Source organism: Daldinia caldariorum (assembly GCF_022478825.1).
Source record: "Daldinia caldariorum strain CBS 122874 unplaced genomic scaffold F4812scaffold_26, whole genome shotgun sequence".
NCBI lineage: Eukaryota > Fungi > Ascomycota > Sordariomycetes > Xylariales > Hypoxylaceae > Daldinia > Daldinia caldariorum.
In genome coordinates, this window is record NW_025953062.1 from 71,698 (window position 1) to 84,497 (window position 12,800).

Sequence of the window (12,800 nt, forward strand, 5' to 3'; positions counted from 1 at the left end):
GCGTTTTCATTAGGTGGAACAGGGGTGTTAGGCGCGGGGTTCTACGGAGGAAAGAAAATGATTGGCGGTCGCGCCTTATCGGGAACTAAACAATAACAAAACCGTTGCTAAAGCACCTGCAGCTTTTTGCACTTGACTCAAGTCTCCACACATAGAATTTCCCCAAAACATTGATCTCTAATCCATGCAACCATACAACCATGCCGCTATGCCGCTATGATCTTCTAAAAAAGAAATAACAACAACTTTTCTAAAGATACCCGAGATATTCACCCCTCTCTTCCTTTTTCCCCTCATCCCCCCCCTTTATGTCATTCTCCTGAATGTTCCAAGCGATCAAATTTTGATTTTCTACGAGATAATTAAATTATTCTTTTTTTGTTGAATATATTCCTCCAGCTTCAACTTCATCTACGTTTTTTCCTTTCCCGTTTGCGCTTGTCAGGCGCAAATAAATCCCGGCCACGATGGATCCGGTCAACTTCGATATAAATGAGGCGCTCATGCACTACATGAGTGACCCAGCGAGTATTGCTACTCCCGAAGCCGACTGCGCCTTAGTCGACTGCGAGTCCGATCCCGAGTCCCTATCTAACCCCTCGCTTCTTAACCCGGTCTTGAACCCTATCGTCGATGCTGTCGCCGGAAATCCAGATGCTATCATGCGCAGCGCCTACTTTGACTCGCTGCAGTTCCTTCTCAAGTGTGCACCCACCTCCATTGCTCCCCCTGATGATTTCCAGTCTTCACAGTCCTCCGTCTCGAAATCGCGAGAACCTATTTCTAAGCTTTTCCTGCAATCCAGATATACGCAGTTCTTGCCCACCCACGCCCTGAGCAAGATCTTTGACCTCATTATGAGCGGCCTGGCAGCCGAGGCAGATACCATCAACCACGACCTCGAGAACCCCGACGAGCAAGAGATCATCGCCCACCACAAGTCTCTACTTGAGATATACGCCTTTCTATTACAATGGACAATCGCCTGCGTCGAGACGAAAGCCGCCGAGAAGTCTTCTACCGCTCCCGTTTCGCGCGCCAGGGGCAAAGGTGCCAAGTCTAAGACTACGAGCAAAGACAAGGACGGTAACTGGGATAGCGCCGCCCAGCTTCAGTCAGCCTTGGATGTCATGTCTAAAGTTCTTAAGTTGAAGTTGGGCAAAATATTCCTAACCACCAGCGAGCGCGATACCTTCATCGGTCTCCTTACTCGACCCGTCTACATGGTCTTGGAAAGTGAGCAAAGGGTTAAGAATACAGCCATAAAAATGCATGCCTTCAAAGTTCTATGCATTGCCGTGAAGCACCACGGTCATGGCTACGGTAAGCGGACTATGACGGTCCAAGTAACATGAGGTTGAATGCTGATGCTGTTATAGCGGCACAAATATCCATCGTCCAGAATCTGACATATTTTGAACACCTGTCCGAGCCGATGGCCGAGTTTCTACACATTCTAGCTGAACAATATGACTACCCTCAGTTAGCTGACGAGGTTCTAAGAGAGATTAGCAACAAGGAATTCAACAGCAATGATACCCGGGGCCCGAAGTCGGTTTCCTCGTTTATCGTCAAGCTCTCCGAGCTTATTCCCCGCCTAGTGATCAAACAGATGACAATGCTTGCCAAACAATTAGATAGCGAGGTATGTGTGACCCCGAATTATGTCCAACTAGCCTAACGTGAATCAGTCGTACACCCTGCGATGCTCGCTAATCGAGGTCTGCGGTAACATGATAGCGCATCTTACTACCCAGGAAGAGCGTAGCGAGAACCACAAATCTCAACTTAATGCTTTCTTTGACGTATTGGAAGAGCGCTTCCTAGATATCAATCCTTACTGCAGGTGTAGAGCTATGCAGGTCTACACGAAGCTCTGCGAACTCGAACAAAAATTCCCCAAACGCAGACAGAAAGCCGCCGAACTTGCCTGCAGAAGTCTCGAGGACAAGAGTAGTCACGTCAGAAGGAATGCAATAAAGCTTCTCGGGACCCTGATCAAGACTCACCCCTTCACCGTGCTTCATGGGGCTCAACTCTCTCGCAAGGATTGGCAGGAAAGACTCGACAAGGTCGACGCCGAGCTGGACGCCTTGAAGCCGCCAGCTGGTGAGCCTGGCTTAGGAGAGGACAAGGCTAACAATACGGCACTATTAGATGAGCCAACTCAAATAGAGTCAGAATCACCTCAGAAGCCTAGAGAAATGACCGATGAGGAAAAGATAGCGGCAGTCCAGAAAGCTCGGGAAGACGCTGCCACATCGGAGGCCATCGAGAAGCTAACTCTGACAAAGCGATATTACACTGATGCCCTCAAATTTATCGAAGTCTTACATGAAGCTACTTCCACCGTCTGCCAGCTTCTCGGATCCAAGAACAAGTCGGAAGTGATTGAAGCAATGGATTACCTGGAAATTGGAAATGCGTATAACATCGAAGATAATATGGTCGGAATCCGACGAATGATGCGCCTCATCTGGACGAAAGGCAACAGCGACGAAGGCAAGGGTGTGCAGACGCACCTTATCGACTGCTACCGGCGACTATTCTTCGAAGCGCCAGACAGCTTTAGTCCGAACGACGCCGCCATCTATATCGCAAGGAACATGATCAGTCTCACATCAGGCACCACACCAGCCGAACTGACTAGTTTAGAACAGCTCCTCGCGACCATGATGAAGGGCGGGATGATCTCTGACCGGGTAGTAACAAAACTATGGGAGGTTTACGGTTTCCACAAAAGAGAAATTTCCCGATCCCAACGAAGAGGTGCTATCATCGTATTAGGCATGCTCGCAACGGCCGCGCCAGAGATTGTCGTCGGCGAAATGGAAACGATGCTTCGGACGGGGCTTGGGTCGCATGGTCGAGCTGATCTCCAATTAGCCAAGTATACGTGCATTGCTCTTCAGAGGCTCAATCCTACAGGTCGACAAGCCAAGGATTCGACAGTCAAGTTCAGCCGCCTTCCGAACGAGCACGCCGTATTAGCAAGGCTAGCGGCGATTACCGAGGTACCAAGCGACAGCAAGGAATGGTTTGGAGTTGCCGAACAGGCCATCAACGCTATCTATACTCTCGCCAAACACCCAGATATGCTATGTTCTGAGATAATTAGACGTAGGACTAAGGCCGTGTTCGCCGCCCAGCAGAAATCCCCTTCCGCATCTCGTCCTGGATCGAGGGACCAAGATTTCACTGCCACTGCCACTGCCACTGCTGACCAAGGCATGACCCAAGGCGTTACCATGGGTCTCGACGCTCCAACTCAAACCGTTAACCGGTTAACTCCAGAGCCACCGGCTGGACCTAAACAGAAGGCGGCGATTGCTCTATCTCAGCTACTTTTCATAGTTGGCCACGTAGCCATCAAGCAAATCGTTCACCTAGAACTCTGCGAGCTCGATTTCAAGCGACGGAAGCAAGAGAAGGAGAAGGACGCCGCTGCGAAACCAGCTGCTCCACGACCATCCGTAGGCCGAAAGAGCAAGACACCCGCTCCGGCTGCAGAGGAGGCAGGCGACGAGCTGGACCTAATTGGCGGTACGACAGAAGATGACTTCACAGAAGCTATGGCGCACATACGCGAGCAGGAGCTTTTGTATGGACCACAGTCCTTGTTGTCTAACTTTGGCCCCATGGTAGCCGAGATCTGCTCACGCAGCGACATATATAGGGATAAAGGCTTACAAGCCGCGGCAACGCTCTGCCTCGCGAAGCTTATGTGCGTCAGTAGCGAGTACTGCGAGGCTCATCTGCCACTACTCATCACTATTATGGAGCGATCGCCTGATGCGACGGTACGGTCAAACGTGGTCATCGCACTCGGCGATATGGCAGTCTGCTTTAACCATCTTATCGATGAGAATACAGACTTCTTATACCGACGGCTAGCTGACAAGGACCTATCCGTTAAGCGGACGTGCTTGATGACGCTAACTTTCTTGATCCTCGCTGGACAAGTTAAGGTGAAGGGACAACTAGGTGAGATGGCTAAATGCTTGGAGGATGAAGACAAGCGAATCGCCGACTTGGCGCGTATGTTCTTCACGGAGCTTAGCACCAAGGATAATGCGGTGTATAACCACTTTGTGGACATGTTCAGTCTGCTGTCCGCGGACCGCCGGATGGAGGAGGATGCATTCCGACGGATTGTTAAGTTCTTGCTGGGATTTGTCGAGAAGGTGAGTCTTGTGCGCATTATCGATCCTTGTGCTGTCCAGCATTTTAATATGCTCTCTATGCCTTATCATATGGGAATGCTGACAATATGACAGGACAAGCACGCAAAACAGCTCGCGGAGAAATTGGCGGCTCGTCTTCCACGCTGCGAAACGGAGCGCCAATGGAACGACGTTGCATTCGCACTTGGACTGCTTCAACATAAGAATGAGGATATTACGAAGGTGGTGAGCGAAGGGTTCAAGGTGGTACACGCCGCTGCTTAGGTTTTTCTAATAACCCTGTTTGCAATAACGCATCCTCTCGAACGAGCAAGCGAGAAGCTATACCTGCGACACGTATGAATAGGTTAATGACCGTGGGAGGAGTCCGGCGTTTGGTTATTACGATATGATACTCCTTGTTTTTAGGGGAGATGTACTTATCGAAATGATAATTCATGATAAAATTAGAGCGGTGTCCCCTCTTAGTTACAAAGTTATCCCAACGATTCTGTCATTGTGTGAGGAGGTACTATAACGATCGTATAAAATCAGTAGTTTATAACATACGTACCTTTATTTCCAGTTCTGTTACTGCTGCAATACTCACCTAATATTGAATACGTTACTAGAATTCAGGATACCACAGATCTACAAAATGAAAAGAGCACCTCTAGCCTTTACACACAAGAGATTTTCAGGAGATTTATAGGGATACATACATACATACATTGACAAATCTGATTTATGGCAGCAGTTATTTCGCAACTCGAAGATGTATAGTATAACCTCTGCCTCGGCTAATTCGAGACTCGGTATATTAACTTACGGATGCCGACTGAAAGTAGGTACTTAAGAGAGTCGAGTATAAAAAACAATTAATAAGGAGTCGTCCCATAACGTGGAAATCGAAAATTCCAAGTACTTTTACCAGGTAGGTTAGGTACCTGGTAGATATATCATAGACAGTTGATTACTTAAAAAAAAAAAATAAAAAAAATAGGTTACTTTAGGTTAGGTAGTCTTGCGTTAAAGACTCATCAGTTGGACAGCTTTAATAGCTTAGCTTAGTTTAGCTTATACGCCCTCTTTTATTTTATATACACCTCCCCCTCCCCCTTCCCCCGTCCTGCACCCGTTGCCGACTCCGGGGAGCTCTTCCGCTCGCAGCCAGCTGAACATCGCGTTCGCGTTCGCATTCACAGTCGCAGTTGCATTTGCATTCGCATCTTTGCCTATGTAGGTAGGTAACTCATATAAGCCAGCCCATATGCCCACTCCCTAGTACATCTATCTCCCCTATACTCCTCCTCCTGCTCCTCCCCTATTTCGTCACGGTAGACGGTGTAATAGCAAATGTCGGCCTCACGTATCTAAGCAGCGTGCATAAAAGTCAGCATTCATCGTCGTCATCATTATAATCATTATCTCCCATTATTCCTCTTTCTTTTCCCCCCTCCCCAATATTTGCTGCTCGAGATAGGGAGGTAGGGAGATATGGAGAAAAGGAAAGGAGCAAGGGTTGGGAATCAACGTACTTTCCAGAGTTGTACACTTGCATGTTCTCGCCCAGCAGCTCCTTCTCGCGGGCCTGGTCGGCGAGATGTCTCCGGACGAGGTCGCGGTCCTCCTCGGCTTGCAGCAGGGGAATCAGGTGGATACGCGCCCACATCTTCTCGCGGGCGAGCTCGCTGTAACGGTCGTCAGCCACCACGGACCTATGTTTGTATGCGTATATGTATCTTCGTTCGTTCGTCTCATCTTGGAATAAATAATGAGGGGCTAGGTAGGTTGATCGTAGCCGGGCCGGGGGTGGGTGGAAAAGCGAGGAGGAGGGGAGGGGTTTAAAACACACTTCTGCTCGTGGATGCCCTGTCCCAACTTGTAAAAACCAAAGGTCATGACGGCGCCCATGGCGAGGAGTAGCGTGGCCGGACGGAAGCCGGGACCGGGGAGGTTGCGCTGTAGGTAGGGAGAGAGAGAGAAGGATCATATGTTAGCCATTCATCGCCAGGCATAAAAGGGAAAAGAGGTTCAACGCAAGTAATAAATAAATATCATAGATAATAAAATTAACTGACCTTGTACTGCACAGGGCCGTAGCCCCCGATGGGGGGTAGATCCTGAGGCATTATGGCCAGCTGCAATTGGGTGTCTTTCCGTATAGGTTTATGTTTATATCTGCTTAGAAGATATGGTCGTCGTCGTCGTCGGTCTTTTCCGTTGTTTTTTCGTTGTTCTCGTCGGGGAAATCAATCAATCAATCAATTGGGTGGAACCAATTGGTCAAAGCTCCGATTTGATGACGGTTGATGGTTCGAAATCTCGCGACTTTTCACTGGACCGGAGCTTTGCGACGATTACATAACAATGTCACGTGAGGCCTTACGTAGTTAGGTAGATATTGTGTAACTATCATGTATAAGGTAACTATGAGTATAAGCTCATAAATTATGCACAATCCAAGGTAGGCACCTATGTACATGCAATACATATTCCCAAGGTAATCGACGACAAACCCAAGCGGAGAAAAACATTCGTGTATTGTATAGTCCCCCGAACGGTTCAACTAAAATAAAAGCGCTATGCAGCCAGAAAAAAACCCCCTCCAAAAAAAACAACCCAAACCTCTCAAGTAGAACCGAACCCCCCCATCTCTTTCCCACTTAACAACTCCCCTTTAATTCAAGGTTGGATATCATAGGAGGTACCTAAATGCCAGCCAGCCTACACTCCCCGACTCCTATGTGTCTCTGCACTACTGCGACAAAATAACTCCTCTTATAATAACTCCCCTCGGAGATTTATCAAGTATGAATAGGTACCGATTACGATTGATCCGAGTATATCATGTCCTCGCGCGATGATAAAGGGGAAATAGGTAATGAGTCTTACACAGCATGATGATGATAAACATGATTATGATGATGTGCCTGTTTTTTTTATGCGCCGCCAGAGTCATGCATTCGTCCACTCGTGATACAGACGGACAATCCTGTCGAAAAATAAAACAAAACACTGCTTTCCTGCCTCTCTACCAACCCCTAGCCCTTATCGTGCTTCTCTTAAGAGTAGGTTGATAAATCAGCCCCCTTCGCCTTCTGCTTGTAATTCGGCCTCTAGCTCGGCCTCTAAGTCGGCAAAGTCGTCATCGTCATCGTCATCTTCCTCGTCGTCATCGTTGGCTTCCCCATTACCTTTGAGAGTTGCCTCTCGCGCGGCATCATCTTCGTCTCCAGTGCCCATCGGCGTAGGCAATCCGCTGTCCTCTTCATCTTCTTCGTCTGTGGCGTTTCTTACATTTCGAAGACCCGTAGTCCTCGCTTTCGCGATGCGCTGCTTCTTAGCTAACACACTTCCTTCAGCTTCTTCGCTGACACCATCGTCGTCGTCGTCATCGTCGCCTAGCTTACGCTTTCTGCTCTTAGGTTCCTCAGAGTCCGTATCCGTGCCGTGGTCAGTCCCTTGAGTGCTCTCGAAATCGGAGTCGTCCATATCCGATCCCATGAACTCCTCAAGTTCCTTATCGACATCGCCCCACTCCATCCCATCGAGGTCGTCTATGGGACTATGCTGACCGTCTCCAATCTCGGGCGGCATTACGTTGTATCGGTCATTGAACTCTTCGTCATCCTCGTCTTCTTCGTCTTCATCGTCGTCTTCATCTTCCCCTGAACCGTCTGCATCGCCATCATCGACGGCATCGTTTAATTCGTCTTCGAATAATGGACGGCCTGGGTTGACGATGGTGATTTTCGGCCGCGGAGGTGAGGCCGAGCCTTCCTCTAAAGGTGTCTCCGCATTTCGATCGGCAGGATGTACTTGTATAAGATACGGTGTTTCGTCGAGCTTCACCCATTGTGCGATGGAATCCGCAAGCCAATTTTGGTTTACTATTTTAATCGTCGGAATGCGCGCCGCCTGCCGAACCTTTTGAGTTCGTGGGCGTGACATATTAATGACTAGATGGGTAATCTCATCGCTCACGCGCGTCCGTATCTCAGCCCCAAAGCTTTCAGCTTGCATCCCGATCTCGGATCTGCGTACGTCAACGTCTAGCGGAATGAGTCCGGAAAGCACAAGTTTCGTGCCCTTGAGGATTTGCGATTTAAGGAAGTTGAGAGTTGATCCCACATCGGGAATTATATCTGGCACGATGTCACCAGTTCGGCGATTCGCACATCGAGCGTCGTATTGCTCGTAGAACGAGTGGTGGAGGCTGGTGAGATGTTGTTCGAGATATTTGAGCTCTTTATCGTCATCCCGTAAAAGCTTATGCCGTTGATGTGATGGGCTTTCCGACTCTCCGTTTGTAGCAAGTTCCGAACCGTCGCCATTCTCTACAGAGTTCTTCTCGGCCTCCTCGTCCACTTTATCCAGCTCTTCCTGCAGATGTAGTAAGGGGCGGTCTTTCAGTTGTTTTTCCAGAGTACGCTCCTGCTCTTCTGCTTGTAGTTGTAGAATCGCACTCTCGTCGCTACCGTTAGCCAATGCTCTCTGATTATCCGGTATGGGATTTGTTGTATTGCCTCCATTGATGTCAGGCCGCGCGGGGTTACCACTGGCCGACTTCATCTCGGGGGGTGGTGGTGCGGCTATAATGTCTTCTCGCTTGGGTAGGAAGCTAGAGTTAATATCTCCGATGCCCGTGAAGAAATCATACGGGGTGACTTTGATTAAATTCGACCTGTTACGTGGCCAGACATCCGCTCGATCGTCAATGACCACGACCATGTTGGTGCTTACAGGAAACAATCGTTGCAGACTCTTGGCCGTTATACTATCGTTCTCGTCTCGACTGATTATCCGGTTTCCAAAGAGCTTCTGCGTAGGATCAACAATTTTAGCGATATTGAGAGCATACGCGCGAGTCCCCATTGTATAAACATGTAATTCGAATAGCCGGGATATCCTTTCGAGGAATTCAGCCAGGCCCGGTCGCATCTTAATGTAGTACCAGCAGCCACTGGCCGCACCCCGCGGACCATCATCGAGCTGGAAGCTTCGCACGTCTTTGACTGCGTCGTAATTGGGATTCGACGGATCGCGTTGCCATTCACCCACTGTAGGATCGATACAGGCGTGGATAATCGTCTGGTCCAGATCGACGACAAGACTGAGCTTCCGGTCTTGAAGCAATCGGCGTTGCAATTGCATCTCGGCGCGTGCGGCTTGATCCGCACTGACAGTCAGGGCGATATTATCGTGCACCATGGCGACTGTGGCGCGCTCAGTGTCGAGCGACTCGCTGGCATACGTCGCCTCTTTCATATCTTTACCGCATATGGCGCAAAGACCAGCGTATTGTACTTCGTGACTGCAGGATTCCTCGATAGTGACAAGGTCCTGATCACTCTTAATTACGTCTCCTATCTTAACCCGCCATTGCTTGATTTTGCCCTCGGCAGGGCTGTCCCAATCTGCGACACCTGTTTCTTCTACCTCACGCTCTTCGTTTATAGTCGGGTCGCCAATCTTGCGCTTAAAGTTGAAGGTATATCGAAGGATGGGTTCTTGCTTGGAAACATCGTCGCCATGATTTTTGAGGAATTTGGACACGGTAATGGGGTAACGGAGCCGAGCTCCGAGTCGGAGCGTTTTTGCCATGGTTGGCAGTGTGTTGAAAGGGTCCGAGAATGATCAAGTACCCTGAACTAAAGTCTGGACAAAGGACGAAATGTTAGCACTTATCGGTACGGACGGGCTTCATGTGTAGCTCAAGTTGGAGTGTGCATCAGGGAATAAATCAGACTCCCTTGTTCGAGGTGAGGTATTTGAGGTAAGTTAGCAGGGAGAGCAGAAAGAAAAGAATTAAAACTGCGTGACTGTGACCGAGAGAATACCTTAGGTAGGTATGCACACTATAGACAAGACAAAGAAGGACCATGTACTTTGTATTGTGCGCTGAATAGAAAAAAAAATAAAGATTAAGTTAGGGTTAGAGTTAAGAGTAACTAACCTCTATGTGCCACTCTATCGATGGCGAAAGCTGCGGAAGGCTGGGTTGAGCTGAAGGTTGAGCTGAAGAGCTTCAGTTCTGCCCATTGCACTTGGGATTGGGGGAGATCTTTTGACAGGCGACGGCACACCTGACAGGCAGGTTGAGGGTTATCGCAGCAGCAGCAACAGAAGAGCGTAAATAGGACGTTCGTCGTATAAGTTGTTGTGATGCGAAGCGGCCAGTTCTAATACTCGTACTCTGGTGATGTGATGTCAAATAAGTATTGACACAAAGTCGCGCCACAAGATACAATGGTTTTTTCTTGTTGAAAGTCTCGTGAAGGAAGACGAAAAGACGTGAAGATGTAAAGATGTGAAGACGTGAGGATGTGAAAGGTGTAAGTATGTGAGTACCTGATGTAAATATTTAAAGGCGTGCGTGTGAAATGTTGTGAATGCCTTTAGGAGAAGGTATGAGCTTATTGCTTGTGCGCGCGTTGCAATAGCTTCCAGGTTTGGGGGTCTGAAATGCTTCTGAAATACTTCTGAAATGGTCTGGAAAAGGCCAAAGGAGGTTAGTCAGATTGATTAAATAAAAGTAAATGGGCTAGATCAATTGATAGGGAATCGGGGAATATGCGTGGTAATACATGTAAAAAAAAGAACCAATAAACGTGTACGGTTTATCCCGGTCTTGTGTAACGATTCTAATTGGGGAAATAGCTTCAATCAATGATCCAAGCTTCTAAGCTTCTAAGCTTCTTCGGTGAGACGAATTAGGCGGTAAGGTAAGTGAGTGGAATTGAATGGAGGTTTATAAGGGGTGTTGTTATGTAAGATTAGGTACATATAATGGATTTTATGTATCTAAAGGTTAGGGAGATAGATAAATGTACCTTAGGTAAGTACATAGTATGTAAGGTAGATATGATATGGGAAGTACCTCTGCCAAGCATATGTGCAGTAGTGGAAGTAGGTAGAACGGCGTCCGAGCAGTACTTATTAAATAGTACGACAGCTAGACCCGACTTCCACCGGTTGCTGTGGTTGATGCGGCGGAATAGCGGAATAAAGCAATGGGATGAAATAACAGTAGATAAGCCGGCACTTGCACGTAGTAGAAAATAGGATGATGATGGCATTGTTTTGTACATGAGTACGTACAAAATACCTCTTCCAATCATATGACGTGAAGAAGTCGGGTGCTCCAGCCTCAACTAAAAAGAAACTTGTATGCATAAAGAAATGTATCGTTCGAACGTACCTTGGGTACCTGAGTACCTTGACAACTTATTGGCTGCAGCAGCAAAAAAAAGAAACCAATAACTCGATCTTTATTCAATGCTCCGTGGCGGGGGATTGGAGAATGGGGAATGGGAGTTACCCCCAATTGGTCAATAGCAGGGTTAATAATGCAGAAGAACACCCTTAACCAACCAACCACCAGAGGTACCTAAAGGTAGGTAAAGTAAAGAGGTAATGTAAGTAAAGTAAGGTTACCTTATGGATGTTGAAGGTAATGCGTTGGGCGTGAAACTTCCGCGGTACTGCAGTACCAGGTAGTCGATGGTGGCGTAATATTTAAAGGTGATCGTTTAAATCGATGTACCAGAAGTATAAAAGTTAAATGCCTATACAGATGATAATTGTTAACTTATCCTAGCTCATATTGTTTAAAGGCTATAAAGGTAAAGGTACATATACATACCTATTTGTATGAGATATGTATACCTAGGATGCTTAAAGTAGGTAGGTAAACACCCCAAGTTAAAGTTCAGAGGATGTAATTAGGTTAGTTAGATGGGATGAAAACCTGAAAGGAATTGCAGGATGCTGAAAATGTGAAAGACAAAAAAAAAGTGAAGGTGATGATGATGAGAACGAATAAAGAAACGTTCGTCTGGACACAAGCCACCGAACAAAACGCCTCTTTCTCCCTAAAATTCACAAGCGAGATGGTGTCCCCTTAAAAATCTCACTTGGGGATGAGGGGCCTTTTTGTACCTGCTGGCAAGAAACCTGGGCTGAGCTGCACCCCTCGTGGCCCCTTGTCCGTTTGCGGGGGGAAAGCTATGCCGTATACACATTTTGATTGGATGTGTAAATGACGTGGCTAGTGCTAGGTACTTCTTTCAACAATCATGATTACATAATGTACATAGGTAATGTACCTCTTATATATGACGGGTCGTACCTTGTAGGATCGTCAGATGTCGATTTACATCATACAGATTCGAATAGCAATAGATTACATTTATGATATATCCATCTTTCATATCGAAAAAAAGGTGTAGAATAAATAATGATCCAGGTACGGTACTTCATAGATCAAACCAACCTTACATAGGGATTAACGGAGGTAACATATTTTTATTTTATGCGATATTATATTCTCAAAAAAATGACCAGAATACCATATGGTCTCTATTTAAACATTCGTCACCTTAGGTTGATTATGGGTATATCACAGCTTCGCCAGATCTAGAGGTAGTATCGCAGCACATTATGCATTCCCGTGTTGTACAGAATCTCAAGCGGCCGCAATTCTCAAGTTAGAATACCATCCGTAATCCATACCACAGTCATCACCTATTAATACCAATTATTGATGATAGTGTGATAGAGACGGGCCGGTCTCTATCGTCTTACTTCTTTCCTTATAAGCTTCCTATACCCAATGAAACCAATGCATAACCG

General features: G+C 47.2%; 3 protein-coding genes across 3 annotated transcripts; 1 reads left to right on the forward strand and 2 right to left on the reverse strand.

The window, feature by feature from the left end:
* Positions 1 to 111: 111 nt before the first annotated feature.
* Positions 112 to 4,733, forward strand: F4812DRAFT_241647 (condensin component). The gene is made up of 5 exons (XM_047930635.1): positions 112 to 703; positions 806 to 1,323; positions 1,380 to 1,645; positions 1,692 to 4,184; positions 4,278 to 4,733. Exons 1-5 carry the CDS (start codon positions 468 to 470, stop codon positions 4,446 to 4,448), a joined length of 3,684 nt encoding a protein of 1,227 aa, XP_047785823.1. The 5' UTR covers positions 112 to 467; the 3' UTR covers positions 4,449 to 4,733.
* Positions 4,734 to 4,974: 241 nt separating this feature from the next.
* On the reverse strand, positions 4,975 to 6,470 carry F4812DRAFT_446383 (GRIM-19). The gene is made up of 4 exons (XM_047935636.1): positions 6,245 to 6,470; positions 6,019 to 6,125; positions 5,702 to 5,854; positions 4,975 to 5,536 (listed from the first exon to the last, which is right to left on the reverse strand). Exons 1-4 carry the CDS (start codon positions 6,293 to 6,295, stop codon positions 5,488 to 5,490), a joined length of 360 nt encoding a protein of 119 aa, XP_047785824.1. The 5' UTR covers positions 6,296 to 6,470; the 3' UTR covers positions 4,975 to 5,487.
* Positions 6,471 to 6,562: 92 nt separating this feature from the next.
* F4812DRAFT_446385 (uncharacterized protein) lies at positions 6,563 to 10,143 on the reverse strand. The gene is made up of 2 exons (XM_047935637.1): positions 10,123 to 10,143; positions 6,563 to 9,935 (listed from the first exon to the last, which is right to left on the reverse strand). The coding sequence occupies exon 2, from the start codon at positions 9,768 to 9,770 to the stop codon at positions 7,248 to 7,250; it is 2,523 nt and encodes an 840-aa protein (XP_047785825.1). The 5' UTR covers positions 9,771 to 9,935; positions 10,123 to 10,143; the 3' UTR covers positions 6,563 to 7,247.
* Between the last annotated feature and the right edge of the window lie 2,657 nt (positions 10,144 to 12,800).

What these genes read in the sequence shown, in the direction of transcription:
- F4812DRAFT_446383 (XM_047935636.1), bottom strand. Translation starts at nt 6,295, where the DNA reads ATGCCTCAGGATCTACCCCCCATCGGGGGCTACGGCCCTGTGCAGTAC. An exon ending in ACGGCCCTGTGCAGTACAAG is followed by an intron (nt 6,126 to 6,244) that starts GTCAGTTAATTT and finishes CCCTACCTACAG; the next exon opens with CGCAACCTCCCCGGTCCCGG. An exon ending in CAGGGCATCCACGAGCAGAA is followed by an intron (nt 5,855 to 6,018) that starts GTGTGTTTTAAA and finishes CGACCGTTACAG; the next exon opens with CGAGCTCGCCCGCGAGAAGA.
- F4812DRAFT_241647 (XM_047930635.1), top strand. Translation starts at nt 468, where the DNA reads ATGGATCCGGTCAACTTCGATATAAATGAGGCGCTCATGCACTACATG. An exon ending in TCGCTGCAGTTCCTTCTCAA is followed by an intron (nt 704 to 805) that starts GTGTGCACCCAC and finishes CCTGCAATCCAG; the next exon opens with ATATACGCAGTTCTTGCCCA. An exon ending in CCAAACAATTAGATAGCGAG is followed by an intron (nt 1,646 to 1,691) that starts GTATGTGTGACC and finishes AACGTGAATCAG; the next exon opens with TCGTACACCCTGCGATGCTC.
- F4812DRAFT_446385 (XM_047935637.1), bottom strand. Translation starts at nt 9,770, where the DNA reads ATGGCAAAAACGCTCCGACTCGGAGCTCGGCTCCGTTACCCCATTACC.